The sequence below is a fragment of the Aspergillus fijiensis genome, assembly GCF_003184825.1.
Source record: "Aspergillus fijiensis CBS 313.89 unplaced genomic scaffold BO72scaffold_101, whole genome shotgun sequence".
In the NCBI taxonomy this organism is placed as follows: domain Eukaryota; kingdom Fungi; phylum Ascomycota; class Eurotiomycetes; order Eurotiales; family Aspergillaceae; genus Aspergillus; species Aspergillus fijiensis.
Window position 1 is genome coordinate 55887 of NW_024469077.1, and position 17272 is coordinate 73158.

Consider the following 17272-nt stretch of genomic DNA (forward strand, 5'->3'; position numbering starts at 1 on the left):
TTGACCGGCCTTCACCAAACCACCTGTCCTATTGTGCACTCCGGCCCCCTAAGTGACCATACATGTCCTGTGCACGTATATAGTGGTGATGGCAGGTTTTGAGTTCCCCTGCGAGGCAATTCTGACTGCTCACCATGCTACACCTCCCCTTTCAGGCCATGTCTCGGTCGCGAGCCTTCTGCCGTCCCTGGTCCAGCCCACTTCTTGGACGGTTAGCAATTCCTACATGGAAACAACATGCAAGGGCTATGCATTCTCCATCCGTGGCCTCTAAGCCTAAACGCATTGTGGTCGGAATCACCGGCGCAACGGGCACAGTCTTCGCCATCCGTCTCCTCGAACAACTCAAGCAACTAGGAGTCGAGACGCACCTCATCCTGAGCAAGTGGGCATCCGTCACAATGAAGTACGAAACCGAGGTCCCCGACGCGCATCTCCGCTCCCTCGCGACCTACAACTACTCCGCCCGGGATCTGGCCGCCCCGATCTCCAGCGGTTCCTTTCTGCACGATGGCATGATCGTTGTACCCTGCAGTGTGAAGACCTTAGCAGCCGTGCGGATGGGCTATTGCGAGGATCTGATCGCTCGCGCCGCGGACGTCAGTTTAAAGGAAGGCCGGAAACTGATGCTGGTGGTACGCGAAACCCCGTTGAGCGAGATCCACCTAGAAAACATGCTGGCCTTACGACGAGCGGGCGCCGTGATCTTCCCTCCCGTGCCTGCCTTTTATACGAAGCCCCAGGGGTTGGATGATCTTGTGGATCAGAGTGTGATGAGAATGTTGGACAATTTCGGGATCACGCTGGAGACATCTCCACGGTGGAATGGGTTGCGGAGAGACTCATGAGCGCTATGGCAGGCTCTGTGGCATCTGGTGTACATAGCCTACCAGCGGTACGTCTACTCCATAGGCATTGGTAGACGTGATGTGGTGGTTTTTGTGTTACTGTTCGTCCACTGTACACGTTGTCTGAGGGTTTCAACGGCAGTAGCCCCGCTCCGTTGCTTGTTTCGCAGCAATTCCGGCCCCCTTTCCGCAAAATCCGATCACCCCCGCCCGGACCGGAGGCTATTCCGATATGTACTCTATATGTAAGGTAAATAGAAATGGACATATGTAAAAGTTCAGGTCTGGGGCACAGGACTAGAGACAGGCGGTGTTCCCAAATCCGCCATGGCAGCCGTTCCTCTCCGTGATATTCGTCCGCTTTTTGAGCTTCAAGGTCGCAAGTACATCGTCACGGGCGGTGCGCAAGGCATTGGCTTCGCGGTGGTTCGTGCAATCGCAGAACATGGGGGAAGTGTAGCTGTCCTCGACATACGAGACACCCCGGATGATGAGTTTGAGACTCTTCAGGCTCGCTTTGGCGTCCAGACAGCCTACATCCCGACCGATGTTTCCAGTGAAGATAGTCTCGTCGCAGGCTTCAACACGGCCGTGGAAATCCTCGGGACCATTGACGGGGCCTTTACTAGTGCTGGAATCGCTCTCGAAAAACCTTTCATTGAACAGACGTGGAAGGAGGTATCGAGAATCCAAGAAATCAACGTATGTGTGTCTCGTCTGTGTTCAGGCTTGCCTCCGACTGGTCTCCATCTCTCTAAAGTCATCCCTCAGGTTCTCGGCACCTTTTTCACCACCCAGTTAGTTGCCAAGCAATTGCTCAAACAGGGCACACCGGGCAGCATTGTACATGTCGCCTCGATCACCGCCCACACCGTGCTCCCCAAGCACCGAATGGCCGGATACAATGCTTCCAAGGGAGCCGTGCGCATGCTCACCGAGGCCCTTGGGGTAGAGATGGCGCCGCATGGCATCCGAGTGAACTCCATCTCCCCGGGCTTGATTGATTCGGAGCAGTTGCGCGCAGTTCGCACCCAGAAAAGCCGGGAGGATTCCCGCATTTATGACGAAGGACCGCCGCTGGGGCGCATTGGCAATTTCAATGATCTGACCGGCGCAGTCGTCTACCTCCTCAGTGATGCGTCCGCCTATACCACTGCCAGTGACATTGCCATCACGGGAGGGCTGCATGTGGGGAGGATCAATGTTTAAAAGGGCGGGAGCCACTCCTGGATTTTCTCAATGTTATTTGCTCAGCAGAAGGAGAAGACGGAGCCACAAGAACCTTGCAGCATAGCTTGGATAGAAACATAAATCAGCCGAGGAATAAATGATTTTGGGCTTGATCACCAGAGAACCACAACGAAGAATTCAGCAGACACCACTGCAAGAACGAACCACATCGCCACCCTCATTTGTTCCCGTGCATTCATCTTCATCCGTAGCTTCTCGCAAATCGTGGGAACTGAACATGGGTGGAAACTATATTTAGGTAATGAATATGTTTTCTTTGACTAGGTATAGATTATTATTATTGTAAACTGCGTTTAAAGTCAGCCGGCGGATATAATTTCGCTAGCTAATACTGCAGGACAGCGTTTGTTCAGCCAGCTAGCCAATATCTTTGGCTACTGATGATTTACTTTTGTAATTGTCTCTTTGTTCATTCTCTGAAGAGGGAACTCATTAGAGCTCCAGCATTGGGCAGAGCTTATAAAGTATGGGTCAGAGAAGAAGAAAGAAAAACAGATAAATGTTACAGTAGAATAATATAACTAGATAGCTATTTGTATAGATCATGCAGATTGGAACAGTGTTTTTTTAGTGATGATTTAGATAATTATATTTCAAAATCAAAGCTGCTTCTCAACTTCAACATCTGATCTGTAAGCTGTTGGATAAAAAGATTAAACATAAAAATCAAAGCCATAATCTCTTCGTAGGTAATGATAGAGATATAATCAAATGTATTGTTTACCTTACCTTCTATAATCCCTCCATCTTCTGGACTAGATACAATCTGATTAAGCCCTTCATAAACGGCCTTGGGCAGTAACGGGTGGCCGGGCGGCAGGCAGCAAGGCAACAAGACATCCACACACGTGACCTTCACGGTCGGGCAGTCGATCACAGCCATTTCTCTTTTTCCCACCACAATCAACCACTTAACACCAATCTCTCTAACACTCGAGACGACTAAACATTCACCATTCTTGACATAATCAGGCTCATTATCTCTCTTCTTGTCACCTGAACAGGTAGAAGCTCTACTTTCTTGCTCGAACACAACTGACAGAGTTACATGGAGGCTTGTGCCATGACACTTTGGGCTCTCATTCCCTTCTCCACCAACCCTGGGATGCTCTTGCAAGCGGACAGCGCGTTATTACTTTCGAATGCTAATTTCTAGGTCATCTCGTTCCTATGCCCCCTGTCTGGATGCTCTAGATCAATCTCATCACCAACTTTCAAGTTCCTCCGACCCTCCGCCATGTTCCAACATGTTCCACGAGATCCGCTCGTTGCAAATGGAGCTTTGAGACGAACGTGATCGAAGCAGGAGTAACATGTCTCTTTTGATCGGAAAGCGCCGTCTTCCTATCCCCTCGAGCAGCCTTGTGATGAAAGCCTTCGAAGGTTCTTCACTCTGGAAAGTCCGACCGGCCGTTTGCCGACCCGATTCACCCACGCTTGCATAACCCCCCCCCCCCCCCAATATCTTATCACGGGCTACTTTGGCAAACGACTTTGTCTGCAACGAGGCACAAATATCTGGCCATAAGCGGGTGGAATCTGCTTGATTGTAGAGGGGTGGGATGGGAATAGTTCGTAGGCAAATACGACGGATGGTCTTCTGGTGACCGCCTCCACAGGGTTTTTCGCGTTGCTCGGTCTTACCCTTCCAAGTTGACGGCAAGCTTGGTGTTGTCCGTAGCTACCTCAGCTTTGTCGGGACACGTCAGTCGAAAAATTGCGTGGCATGTACCTTCATCGGGTCTGTAGAGTAAAAGCCCGGTCCACGGGTGCTGCTTCCATTATAGAGTCGATCTGGACACTTTCTCTGTCAATCCGATGCCACAATTCTGGTTGCCTTCTGTTATGTGTATCGGGTTTATGCAAGGATATATCGCTGTGACAGAGTTGTGGTGTGGATGTCCAGTCTTAAATGCGGAGGATGATATATCTTTATTCCGATGCCGGGGCAAGGCGTGCCCGGTTAATGCCTGACACAAAGTATGAAGTACTACTCAATACAAGTCACGTTTAATCTCTCAAGGTAAAAGACAAAAAACAACGGTTCAATCTGCAGAGCCAGGGGAATCAAAACAGCGGAATCAAACAACCATGAAGCAATCAACCGGACCAAACACCAAACCCAAGTCTTTTCCCAAAATCCCGACACCCCCACAACCCTCCCAAGAATCCCACATGTTCCTACACCTCTAATCCCTCTATCCCTATATACCTATACCTAAGCCAAAAAGGAAATTCATCAATGCCACAACGGAGGCCAGTCAGTGACCTCTTTTCCCGTCTGGCCCTGACCAGACCTTCGTTTCGAAGGACTGCTTGAATCCGCCCGAGAACGGGCAGGCCGAGTGCGAGGAGTGCGATGAGCTTGGGGCGTGCATTGTGGCGGTGAAATGGCTGGCGGTCGTGTCAACTGACCGGGTATCGGAGAAGATACTACTCGGGGCCTCGGAGAGCTGGGTGTTGGAGCGAGTGATGTACGAGGCCGAATCATCGTGATGCTGCTCCTTGTTTTCGTGAACCGACTCAGTCTCGTCCTCCGCGAACTCCTCGCCGTCGCGGACCTGCCAGCGGGCGAAGAGATCATTCTGAATCCAGATCACCTTGCTCAATGCCTTGACCAGCGCCAACTTGAAGGCGAGCGTGAGCTGTGGGTGACTGAAGACTGCCTCGAGGATGATATCCTGGATGTACCCGAGACACACGCCGATGTGGATATATTCGACGTGGAAGGCGAGCATGCGGTCTTTGCCAATGTGCATCCGCCTGATATAGGAGTTAGCAGGGGTTTCGAGGGGCCAGACAGCCGTGGGGACGGATTCACCTACCCGACTTTGTTCAGGTACTCGTAGAATTCCGGCTTGGTAGGGTCCGAGCAGAGCTTGGTCATGTACCAGCGCAGGAACATCCGGCGGCGCTGAATGTAGGCGCTATCGAAGGTGGGATAGGTGGTTTCCTCCTCATCTTCCAGGGATGTGTCGCGTGTGCGAAAGACGCGAGCGGTGATATCGTTCTCGAGGAGCTTCGCATATACTTTATCGACCAGGGTAGGCGCCAGCGCCTTGATGTACTTGGATCCCTTGTTGAGAGCGGCGACATCATCTATTCAAGATGTTCGTTAGTAACGGAGGACCATTCAAGTGGCAATTGGACCCAGACAGCACTGACCCTCACTGAACTCTAGAAACTGCTGCAAGTAGTGGACTCGTGCCCCAAGATCGGTATAGAGGGCTTTCCGATCAACATGCCGGGGGACGTTGGATGATTTGCCCTGCAGAACCATGGTTGGATGTGTAGATGGGGAACTAGGGTTCTTGCTTGCAATCAATAGTACCAGCAAATCGACAGTCTAATCGGAGGAAAAGCAAAGAAAGACAGACAGACCAGACCGACTTAAACAGCAAGTTGACTACGAGGTGGTCCATCGAGAAGGGGGCGATCGATCTGCTATTTACGATGAACGGGGCCCCCCCCCGAAATCGAGATTTTCGTCTTCTTTTGCCATTTTCTTCTGTCCTCCGTCTTCTTTCAATTCTCTTCATCATTTCTTTTTTTGTCGTGCAGTAGTGTACTCCGTAGTGAGCGGAGCATGGCAAATGTGATGTGTAAGTGAATCCCCGGGCAAATCCACTTGGTGTTAGGCTACCACCAGCAGCCTGTCCCAAATAGGGTTATGAAGGCGGCGATTTGGGAAATAATAAACAGTCACCTATGAAATCCACTGCAGTTATGCCATGAATTTGACTTCTGACATCTGTCACTCACCAGATTTGTGTCCGGCAATGGTTGGGAAGTGGATCTGCAGGATCGGTGGCTTCTCAAGTTCTCACGGAGGGGGCGGGAAGGGGGAAAGAGACCCACTTCATCGTCGCCATTTCTTCTCCTTTTTTAATCTTACCGCTCCTTCCAGTCCCCATTGCGATGCATCATTGCATCCCCCTCGACACTTGTCGAATCGTTTTTAGCAAGGAGTGGATGCGGCGTGGTGGAATAAAGAATTTTTATGGCCGGGATTCCTCGCCGACAGGGTGGACGTCCTCCATTGTCCCCAGCAACTCGACACGCCGGGGCATGCCCTAACGAGCTTAGTTTCCACTGCACCGCTGTCTGAGAGTCCTTCCCTCTTGAATGGGGGCCTTCTTAACACCGTCTCTTATGATATTATGACTGTATTATTGTATTAACCTTCGAAGTTCATCGGAGCCGGACCGGCCCAGTTCCTCAGGCACACTCATGTCCGAGCAGTAGCACTAGTTGAGAACTAGAGCTTCGAGAAGTCTTTGACCCATGGTTCGATCGGCAGTCGCTGGATGAGTCCGGGAAGGTGAGGCTTGGAAGGTGGAGCGCCCGTTTGCCGAACTGCATCTGTTGGCGATTGTGAATTGTGACTTGTGCATTCGCCCTCGTATCTCCATCCCGGGGCAGACTGCAAGGAAACCTAAAAGACCTAGTCTTCCCCCTTTTCCTTGGTTTTCACGGAGGCAGTACAGTTGGAGAACAAGCAGTACTCCGGAGAAGACTCCTTTACGATTAGTTCCAAGATAACTTACTGCCTACTGCCGACCGGAGTTTGAAGCTCTCCATGCTGTGGAGGTTCGGCTTCGGCAAAGCTGCTACATTCGCCGAGCATTCCCGGCCGACAACGGGGTGAATGTGGATGAGCGATCACACATCTGAATTGAGTTTAGATATCTATCGCGGCCAAAATACGAGACGGGTGAACAGATAATGAGTATCTCTCGCTCAGGCCTCCGGCGCATTATGACCTGTCCCCATCTTCACGAGCCCCTGATGCCGATCGAGTCAACCATGTGGCAGTCCGCTCAAGACTGACGGGTCGCAGAAAAAGAAAGATTTCTAGACTGTCAGTCAAAGATAACCCTTGCATTGCATTATCATCAATCCAGTCACCTGGAAAGCCATGTGATAATCGTCGAGAATCGATCGAGCCCTCGAATAGTGTCATCGGTAGACCAAAAAAGGCGCCCTTGCTTCGAGCTGGCCGACACAGATCAACCAGGACTCAATTCTAGATCGATGTCTGAGATTGAGATCGTTAGCCACTGACCATCTTTCCGCTTCATCGAGCGGGTCCCCCGTCCTCTAGCAGACGTCAGCAGGGCGAGATGACATCAGAGTAAGGTTGACATCCGACAAGGACTGGTTTCATCCATCCCGAATTTGATTAAGCCTTGCGGGGGAGCTCTGGACTGCGTGAGACGGTCGCTTGCTCGCCATCACCAGCAAACAGCCAGTAGCAAGGGTCGCAATGGAAATTATGATATGTCATAAATCCTTGATCCTTGGTTCTGGGTGGAAGCGTGACGGAAAGACTCGGCTACTGATGCAGGACTTTTTCGCCAAGTGGAGCCGCGACTAGATGAAGAAGATCATGGTTGACATCAGGGACGAGAATAGAATCAAATTGCCTCGGTCGCATCCGACATCGGCACTCCTGAATGTTGCAAGCCCTAACTTATGCTGCCAATGAGCATCAGGTTAACCATCCTTGAGCTTCTTTTTTTCTTCTGCTTCATCTTTTCAAGTACTTGACAACTTAGATGTCGGACCTCATGCAGAATCAAAGTGTTCATCCTGTACACCAGATAAACATCGGCATTGTCCCCATCTGAGACGAGCTTGACGGAAAGTGAAGTCATATCCGGCGAGAATATCCAAGACTAACTGACAGGATCGCGGCAGCTCGGACAAATGACTGATGTTCAGCACGCAGAGAAGATTATCTCATCAAGGACTACTATAGTTTGATCGCAGAGTAGAATTGGCCGCAGGGCAAAGCACCTGACTGCTTGCTCATGGCGCCTACTGTGTAAGTTACTGTAAACCATCATCCTTCGTCATACAACCCCTCGATGATACCGTCATGCACGCCTCTGACATTCCAGACAGTCAAAAGGGCCCGCCCAGCACGGTGTCAGACAAAGTTCTTCCAGGTTCAAGGCACCATTTCCCTGGTCATCCCAGAGTTTCTCCAGCTTTCAGTTTCACCCTTGCATGCTGCACATGCCGCAACCTGCCAACCATGGATACTACTCTTCCCGACCAGTTGATGGCGTCTGGTATAGACACCAGAACACACGCTGCAAAATAGGATTTGACCACTCCTTCATCAAGCCACCTTCATCCAGTGACGTCAAGAGTCAAGGATGGGGATGGGAAGCTATATAGATGGCCTTGCAATTCTGCTACTGTTCGAGTCCCCATACAATCTCAACAGCATCGAGTTCCGATCAATCTCAACACAATGGCACCACCTGAATACATCACACACCCCGAGTACTCCTCGAAGGTTCTCGTCCGCGGGGACCCCGAGTACGAACGATGTCGCGAGATGAACCCGAGTGCGGCCGGCCCTCGCTATCCCCGTGAGATCCATCTCGTGGAGAGCCCAGCGGACGTACAGAAAGCCCTGAATCGAGCCACCGAGCTTGGAACCACCGTGAGCGTGCGGTCATCGGGCCACGCCGCGCAATCGCCTTATCTCGTGCAAGACGGCATCCTGATCGACACCACCAACCTCAACCGACGCGTCGACTACGACGAGGCCACCACGCAGATATCCTTTGGGCCGTCCTGCCGCATCAGCGAGGTAACCGAGAAGCTGAGCGAAGTCGGCCGCTTCTTTCCCATTGGCCATGCTCCGACCGTGGCCATGGCCGGCTATCTTCTCGGGGGCGGACAAGGGTTCTTCATGCGGAGTCTTGGTGCCGCCGCGACCTTCGTCACCCGGATGGAGATCGTCCTACCCACCGGGGAGACGGTCCTTGCGGACCGCGAACACTACCCCGACCTCTTCTGGGCCGCACGCGGTAGTGGACTGGGCTTCTTTGGGGTTGTGACGCGGTTCTGGGGCAAGACCATCCCCGCCAAGAATCCCTGGCAACGGACCCTGCAATTTGAGATCAACCACGACAACTACGAGACGCTGCTGACCTGGGCCATCGAGGCCGGTCGGGCCACCCCCAAGGAGCACACGGATCTGAACATGGCCATTGCGTACGCGCAGGACGATGTGGACGCCACCGGGGATGAGGTCCCCCCGGGGGCCCGCTTGCACCTCACGTTGCTGCTGTACTGCTACGCTGACACAGAGTCTGAAGCGCAGACCATGCTCGGTGCCTACGACCAAGTCGACGAGGTGCAGGACTTCATGCTCGACAAACAGCCCGTCCAGAAGTGCACCTTCGAGGAAGTTCTGGCGGCCGGAGAAGCCGGTCCGGGGCCGGGCACCCGCGTCCACAACAATAGTATCTTCAGCGATCCGGGTTGCTCGCTACCTCGGGTGAGTTGGCCTTGAGTCTTCTTATATTCTTCTTCTTCTTCTCCTGCTCTCTCTCACAGGCTCCATCGGAGTATGCACTAACAAAGGTCAGTTGCTGGAAACCATGAAACCCGCCCTGCTAGATCTGCCCACCCGGCAATCCAACGTATACATCTACCACTGCGACCAGCGGCCCGACGAGAACGAGATGGTGATGAGCCTGCCCCAGGATCTGTATCTGATGACGGCGACTATTTGGACGGACCCCAAGCGCGAGTCCGGTCTCCGCCAGCATATCCGAGAACGGTATGAGCGGGCTCTGTCTGTTGCCGTGGGGATGTTTGTCGTGGATCTGGATCCGAACTGGGAGGAGGTCAACGTACGTTTGTCTCCCACCGATTGATATGCGATACTTACACAAGTCTAGGCGCGGGTGATCACCGACACGGCTTTGCAGAAGTTCCTGCACGTCCGGGAAAATTATGATCCCCAGGGGCTGTTTCCCAGCTACAAGGCGTTTGTGCGGGCGGATCGCAATGTGAGGGGTCTCAAAGGCACCCTCAATGGGGCTGCCAATGAGGCTGCCGACAGAGCTGCAGCTGGGACGGCGAGGGACGCTCTGGAGGCGGCTGCTAACGCGGCTGTCACGGGCCCTGCCAACGCAGCTGTCAATGTATCGGCCTGATAGCCTAAGAGGGGTAGTGTTGAGGCGAGAACTTGTTTGAAATTCGTATTCAAGTTAGCAAGCTAATCAGAATGTGACAATCATGGTGTTTCCTGCTTGGATGTGATATCGTTCTGGCACGATTGGTCTTTTCCAGTGGATCATAACCGTTAGGATCCCGAGTCACTGTATGTTGCACCCAATTTTATCTGGAGGTGTCCGTCGAGCAAAAGAGCAAGAAGACGTTCGATTCAGGCGCGCAGTATATACAATCCCGCGTCCTCCTCTATGCATGCAGTCTATCTCTATCCCGCTGATGTAATGCATGAATCATTCGAAAGTGCCCGTACTATGCCTCACAATGTCGCTCACACTTGAGCCTTCTGATGGAGAAGACCGAGGTGCTCCTTGATACTCTTCAGCTCTTTCACCCGGCTATCCTCATTCTCCTGCAACAGACGCAAGTGCTCCTTCTTGAGCTCCTTGAAGTCGTCCTCGAGCTTGTGGTGCCAGGGATAAAGGACGAAGACTTGAAAGCAGAGGGCCGAGCTGGCGATGACGAAGTTCGTTAGGGAGAATCCGCGGGTGATGAGCATGGTGTCTGCCACGAGGATTAGTAAGATTTCGTATTGCTGGGAATACTGGTTGGACCCTACCTTCAGTGTATAGAGCTGAACAGAGGAGAAAAGAATGAGTGTGTACTTTGAATAGTTTATAGGCCGAAGAACCGCGGTTTGAGTGGCAGGTTAAATGAGTGAATAGATGTGGTGGAGGGGAGATTGAGCGGTAAGAGATTTGGACGCTGAACGAAGGGGAGAAAGGAAGGAAAGAGTCAGACCAAATAAATCACTAGTATTCGGTCCATATTGCATAATCGGGCAACTTGCTACAATGCTGCAATGCTGCAATGCTGCAATTTCCAGGCAAAGGCAGGGCTGTCGGATCCGAGAACGGGGATATTTCGGCGATCCTTATTTGCAGGTTTTGCGGGGCTCCAAACCGGCAGCAGCCGACCTGCCGAAACAATCCGATTGACACCCGAATTCAAGAAGCCCTTATCAGATCATGGATCCAGGACATATAGCTCCAGTTAGAGCTGAATGTCTGAGACTTTGAGGAGCTTGGTGTACTGGTCAACTTATTCACAAATACTCAACTCAACATACGGAAGAGCCTCTCCCGACCCTTTCATCTAACTCATTCCAGATGATCAAATGGAGCCAATATATACTCGAGTCCCAAGACAGGAGGAGCGTGAGTCTTATGTCCGGTCAAGTAGTTTGAATCTTGGTGCTGACTTGAAGGCTGGCTGACTCTGTCTACGATAGTAGCAGTATCCGTATAGGTATAGGTAACTTACGCCCCCCTCACCCCTCAATCTTATCTTATCTGAAACGGTAGTCGATAGGAACCGTTCCGAAGGACATTCCGGACCCCCGGTGGGCAAAGCCCACCCTCTCTAATCTACGTGGAATAAGAAGCACCGCACAAGCTTTTCCGAGTGAATTCAACGCCAGCGTCATAAGTTCATTATCTAGGAAAAGTCCACCGATGCGATGTACGCTACCCCACGTGAGCACCCTCGTATCGACTACGCGCATAGAATACCCAATTCAGCCCGGTTAGGATTGCGATTACCCCGAGGACCGGAGCGGTATAGTCTAATGTTCAATGTACAATGTACTCAGTAATCAGACCAGTGAGGACAAGAACCCCGGGGAAACTTACTCATATCGCCACCCGTAAGCGGGAAGGAAGTAGGGAAACAGAGGAAGATCGTGACGATCATGGTATAGACCACAGCGACGATGTTGCAACAGTAGCCCAGTCCCGACGAAAGACCAAAGTGGCGTCCGCTGGGGAGGTAGATCTCCGACCGACGCTGCCAGATGAGCAATGCGATTGGTAGCGTGACGGAAATCTGCGACAGAATGCTGGCAGTTCCGACAAACGCATTGAAGACTAGAGCAGATGAGTCAGTCTCGTACTCACGACCCGGCTCGTGGGCCACGACGATCTTTGGGGTTTCCTACCGGAAGAAGACGCGAGGTAGAGGAATCCGATCACGAAGCAGGCAATAAAATTGAGGCCTAGAGCGTACAGAGGAACGCCGTGTCGGCGGTCCAGCTGCTTCAAGTACCCCGAGAGGAAGATTCCGTTGTCGCATGCAAACGACCAGGTCAACCGTGAGGCAGTAGAATGAATCGCGCAAGCTGAAACAAACATGATCGAAATCATCACGACGAGGAAGACCGTCGCGCAGGTTGTCGATCGGCTTGCCTGTGCCCATAGATCGTAGATTGGGAACCTGTCAAATTTGAGCTTAGCACAAAGACGCTGAAATTAAGCATCCCGCCTTACCCTGAGGCAGCATCAACCAGACTGTCAAAGTCGGTCACGCTGTAGCACATGGCCAAGGCAAACGCGAAGGCAGCCACAGAGCCAATGCCCACTGTGGACAAGATGGCACGCGGAATTGTCCGTGCTGGTTCAAGACACTCGTCTGCCATGTGCATCGTGGCGTCCAGACCGATGAGCATGTAGGACGGGGTCGACAGACCGGTCAGGAATACAATTCCATTAGACCAGTACCCATTTGAGGAGTTGACGAAATGACCCCAGACGGTGGACGAGTCTGCATGAACGGCCGAGCGTGCGGGGCAGACGATTGTGGTGATAACAAACAGGGCCAGGGAGAAGTAGACTGTCATCGCCATTAAGATGTTGCCTTCAAAGAGCAATGGGTCGAATACTCACAGGCCCAGTCATAGACCCAGACCGTCTTGGACAGTAGCCCAATATTGTACGCCATGGCAATGATATGCACCGCTTGATACATAAGAAAGTAATGCCAGGATTGTGGAAGGAAGGTAGGGTGATAGGTGAGAACCAAAGCCATAATACCCTCCGTGATCATCAATGACAGCGAAGCAGCGATGGCCACCCATGACCAGATACCGATGATTCCACACAGGTAGGACAACCACCGGCGATGCTGGGCCGGAGCCAACATGGAAGTGAAGTAATATTGGCCACCGGCCGATGGATACACAGCTGCCAGCTCAGCCAGGCTGAGCCCAGTGCAGGACATTGCAAAGCACACCACCAAGATACCGTACAGTAAGGTCACCGTGCCACCTCCTGCAATAGCCAGGGGCAAGCTTCCTGCAATAGCAATCCAACTGTTGGATGTATTGAACCCCAGGGCCATGATGCTGATCATGTTGAAATTGCGCTTGAGGCCCGGCCCTTCCTGAGCCAGGGCTGCCACCACGCCGACCTCCACATCTTGCTGGTCCTGTACGGACTCAACACTCTTCCCCATTTTCGTTGTTACCGACGGGTATGGCTTTGGGCGGGGCGATAATTCCTCCATCGCAGCACGTCGCAAGGTATGAGCGGATCTACTTCATGTCGATATGTTGAGGGGGCCCAGTCTGGGGTTCATATAGCGCAATCGGTACATTCCGAGTGCGCGGGCGTCGCGGTCGCGAACGATAACATTCTGGGGGAGATAGCAGTCGATTCGCCGTCATTTGTGGCGCTTATCAGGATTATCTTCGTATCGGATAACGCTCTCTCGGAACAACCCTGATTGATATCGGTATGAATCCGAGCCCATCCAGCGAATGAGCCTACTGGGCAGAAAGGCGATGAGTATATAGTAAGGTTCTGGGTCCAGCATACGACGACGAACTCAATACCATCGATCGTGGACCGCGAAGGAGATCATCGACTGCGGTTTGTGGGGGGAGAGTGAAGACATAACCGGACAGCTGTGCATAAATCCTGCCTCCAGTTTCGGATGACTTGTTACATACCAAACATTCCAAAAAATAGCGAAGGTAATATGATATACGACCAACAAGAGACATCATCGCTCTCAACGCAGATCGGCTATCGACGAGAGCCGGGGTACTATATTGTTTCGTGACTGTCAAGGTGAATGAGTACTACTCCTTCTATCTGCCAACAAATTCACTCATGTTGAAATGGCATCGCGTGTGATAACAGAGACTTGTGCACGAGACAATTAGTAGGGTTCCCAAAAGTAGGTGACCGGAGAATAGTAAGAATAGGACTGTATACTGAACAGGTAAACAAGTTCTGAAATCAATTCGATCAAAGCATGGTATAGAGACGCGAGGCTAGCCAAGAGTCTGACCTACGAGCCACAAAGACCTTTTCTTTTTCTGCTTTTCTCTCTTGAGAAATTCGAAACCATTCTTCTTGGATGCTAATGTGAGGAGATGATACACACACCGCAAGTGAAGTGTGGGTGCCTGTGCTAGATGGCGGGCAGGTATCCACTCGCCACAAACGCAAACGAGACTCGATTTGTCCAGACAGGCATGATCGCAGATGACAGCACCGTTTCTTTTCTTTTCATTTATTTTAGCGATATCACTACTTGCCAGACAAGGACCAGAGGACGCGGGAGAAGCTATGTACCTTATAAGGTAACTACTGCGGTGAGCAGGGAAGCTGGGCACGTGACCAGACGGAACGGGATTCTTCCGCTCCGGGTCCTTGTTCCCGCGAGCCATGATCACGTGCTCTGTCCTCTCTCTCCTCTTCATCTGCGGAGGTACTCCATCCCTTATCAACATCAACATCAACATCACGATGTATCACACATCCTGCCAAATAATCTTAATATTTTTGTTCCCTTCTCCCTCATTTTTTCCACATCTTTCCATACCTTCGCAACTCTTCTCCCTCGTCCTCTGAGTGCCCATTCCGCCGACACCGAGGCCCCACCTCAATCTCGCTAAAGCCACTGGCGTCCTGATGGCGTGTTTCCGCAGGCCCACCACAGCGTCAAGTAACGAAGGAGTCTGGTCTGTCTCAGAATTGGTGAGACAAACTAGACAGCCTTGAACCTTCCCGGCTGCTCAAGACCCCAAACCACTGGCTCATTCGCCTCGGTTGCCACCAGGCACAAGGTTTGCCTATCTCGCTTGGGATGCTCAATTCTTTGTCGACCCTCGTCATCTCCAATCCGACATCATGCCTCCCACATGCTTAAATAGACGCGAATTCCCTCCTCTGGCATCGGAGGGTTATCCAGCAAAACTGTCTTTCCTTTCCTCAGTCGCTCCTTCGTTCCTTTCTGGGCTTCATTGATTGAAGTCCCTTCCTTTCTTTCTACTTTCTCTCCAACACACCGCTGTGCGGTGCTTCTGCCAATATGTCTCTTTCCAAGATTGCCACTCTTCTACTGGGCTCGGTCTCGCTGGTCGCTGGTCATGGCTATGTCTCGAGCATCGAGGTGGACGGTACCACCTATGGAGGGTATTTGGTCGACACTTATTACTTCGAATCCGACCCGCCCGAGTTGATCGCCTGGTCCACCAATGCCACGGATGATGGCTATGTGTCACCCTCCGACTACGAGAGCGTGAACATCATCTGCCACAAGGGGTCTGCGCCCGGCGCGTTGTCGGCCCCTGTCGCGCCCGGAGGCTGGGTGCAGATGACCTGGAACACCTGGCCTACCGACCATCACGGCCCCGTCATCACGTATATGGCCAATTGCCACGGTTCTTGTGCTGATGTGGACAAGACCACCCTGGAATTCTTCAAGATCGATGCGGGCGGCCTGATCGATGACACGGACGTGCCTGGAACTTGGGCGACCGATGAGCTCATTGAAGATAGCTACAGCCGCAACATCACAATCCCCAGCGATATTGCCCCGGGATACTATGTTTTGCGACACGAGATCATTGCCCTACACAGCGCCGAGAACCTGGACGGAGCCCAGAACTACCCCCAGTGCATCAATCTGGAAGTCACGGGCAGCGAGACAGCGACCCCAAGTGGCACCCTGGGCACTGCTCTGTACAAGGAGACCGACCCCGGGATCTACGTTGACATCTGGAACACGTTGAGCACGTATACGATTCCCGGCCCCGCACTGTACACTGCTGGTAGCACTGCGACCGCGGCCGCTGCTGCCGATACCACCACCACTTCTGCTGGTACCCCTGCTGAGGCCACCACCGCTGCCGCCATCGTGAGTACGACCGCGGAGGCTGTTCCGACCGCGTCTTCGGCTCCTTCCGAGACCAGTGCGACTACCGCGATCTCTGCCCAGCCAACCGCCGGTAGCGACATCAGCTTCCAGCCCGGTCAAGTCAAAGCTGGTGCTTCAGTCGACAACTCGGCTACTGAGGGTTCCTCTGGTGAACCTGCCACGACGGCCACGACTTCGGTGGCCACTGCGGCTTCGGGCTCGGCTTCGTCGACGACCTCTGGGGTTTTGAGTGGCGCCTGCAGCCAGGAGGGCTACTGGTACTGCAACGGGGGCAGTGCGTTCCAGCGCTGCGTCAACGGGGAATGGGATGCGTCCCAGAGTGTGGCTGCGGGCACGGTCTGCACCGCCGGGATCTCAGAGACCATCACCATTTCAGCCGCCGCCACGCGCCGGGATGCCATGCGTCGTCATCTGGCGCGTCCCAAGCGTCACTGAGCGGGTGACCGGGTGACCGGGTGACAGGATGACAGGATTGGAGGGAAACGACCATGTTGGCTTTGTATATAGATATACCGATAGCATAGGACGCGTTGACCGCAGTTTTGGTTGTGTCTTCATATTGGATTGAGTGCCTGGAGTGCCCTAACCGCAGTGGGACAGCTAAGCGTGCCAGCCCACTTTGACTTCAATAGTGCGCTGTCTAACAGACTTAGCGAGAATGACAGCTCACGTTTTGTATGACTAAATGGTTGGCACCGTTGGACCCACGCATTCCATCCCTTCCTGGCCCTACCTGTAGGGATCTGCATCTGATGACAGGCTGACGCAGGAAGCTAAGCGATCATTCTTGGCGTTTGCGCTGCCCGATCCCTGCCTCTTGCTGCTTGCTATAGGCTCATCGCAATGACGACACTCGGGTCACACAATCGAACGAGGGATAAACGGGGATCGACTGGGAGAGACAGGTGCAATCCTGCGATCTGCACCTGTCAATTTCCGTCGGCTCGTCGGATGGCGTTCCCATGATTCTCTCCCCATATTTCTAAGGGGGAGAGTCGCACTTGTTGCTTCTTCCTCTCACTTACCCTCAATCACATCATCTTTACATCTTTACCCTCATCATGACTACCGCTGAACAGCAGCAACCGCAACATCAGTTCCCCCATCCCACTGGGAGCAACTCTTATGGGCACGCACAGGACCCGGAGCCCCACGGCCACCAACCGCCCCACGCTCCTTTGTCGCCTCTG

The 17272-nt window shown here is 52.6% G+C and overlaps 7 protein-coding genes across 7 annotated transcripts; 4 read left to right on the plus strand and 3 right to left on the minus strand.

Moving 5' to 3' along the window:
• Window positions 1–248: 248 nt before the first annotated feature.
• On the plus strand, window positions 249–848 carry BO72DRAFT_503411 (UbiX family flavin prenyltransferase; the record flags this gene model as incomplete). The annotated part of the gene is made up of 1 exon (XM_040949119.1): window positions 249–848. The coding sequence occupies one exon, from the start codon at window positions 249–251 to the stop codon at window positions 846–848; it is 600 nt and encodes a 199-aa protein (XP_040795463.1).
• A 327-nt stretch (window positions 849–1175) lies between these two features.
• On the plus strand, window positions 1176–2057 carry BO72DRAFT_481737 (NAD(P)-binding protein; the record flags this gene model as incomplete). Its single annotated transcript, XM_040947695.1, has 2 exons — window positions 1176–1550; window positions 1620–2057. The coding sequence occupies 2 exons, from the start codon at window positions 1176–1178 to the stop codon at window positions 2055–2057; spliced, it is 813 nt and encodes a 270-aa protein (XP_040795464.1).
• Window positions 2058–4216: 2159 nt separating this feature from the next.
• Window positions 4217–5604, minus strand: BO72DRAFT_15211 (protoglobin family protein). Its single transcript, XM_040939239.1, has 3 exons — window positions 5265–5604; window positions 4925–5198; window positions 4217–4862 (listed from the first exon to the last, which is right to left on the minus strand). The coding sequence occupies exons 1-3, from the start codon at window positions 5377–5379 to the stop codon at window positions 4361–4363; spliced, it is 891 nt and encodes a 296-aa protein (XP_040795465.1). The 5' UTR covers window positions 5380–5604; the 3' UTR covers window positions 4217–4360.
• Window positions 5605–8361: 2757 nt separating this feature from the next.
• On the plus strand, window positions 8362–10063 carry BO72DRAFT_391998 (FAD-binding oxidoreductase; the record flags this gene model as incomplete). Its single annotated transcript, XM_040941882.1, has 3 exons — window positions 8362–9399; window positions 9491–9757; window positions 9806–10063. 3 exons carry the CDS (start codon window positions 8362–8364, stop codon window positions 10061–10063), a joined length of 1563 nt encoding a protein of 520 aa, XP_040795466.1.
• Window positions 10064–10410: 347 nt separating this feature from the next.
• Window positions 10411–10638, minus strand: BO72DRAFT_391980 (uncharacterized protein; the record flags this gene model as incomplete). Its single annotated transcript, XM_040941881.1, has 1 exon — window positions 10411–10638. The coding sequence occupies one exon, from the start codon at window positions 10636–10638 to the stop codon at window positions 10411–10413; it is 228 nt and encodes a 75-aa protein (XP_040795467.1).
• Window positions 10639–11605: 967 nt separating this feature from the next.
• BO72DRAFT_473258 (amino acid transporter) lies at window positions 11606–13265 on the minus strand (the record flags this gene model as incomplete). Its single annotated transcript, XM_040947191.1, has 5 exons — window positions 11606–11703; window positions 11771–12004; window positions 12076–12350; window positions 12404–12746; window positions 12800–13265. The coding sequence occupies 5 exons, from the start codon at window positions 13263–13265 to the stop codon at window positions 11606–11608; spliced, it is 1416 nt and encodes a 471-aa protein (XP_040795468.1).
• Window positions 13266–15233: 1968 nt separating this feature from the next.
• On the plus strand, window positions 15234–16517 carry BO72DRAFT_501925 (lytic polysaccharide monooxygenase auxiliary activity family 9 protein; the record flags this gene model as incomplete). Its single annotated transcript, XM_040949021.1, has 1 exon — window positions 15234–16517. The coding sequence occupies one exon, from the start codon at window positions 15234–15236 to the stop codon at window positions 16515–16517; it is 1284 nt and encodes a 427-aa protein (XP_040795469.1).
• Between the last annotated feature and the right edge of the window lie 755 nt (window positions 16518–17272).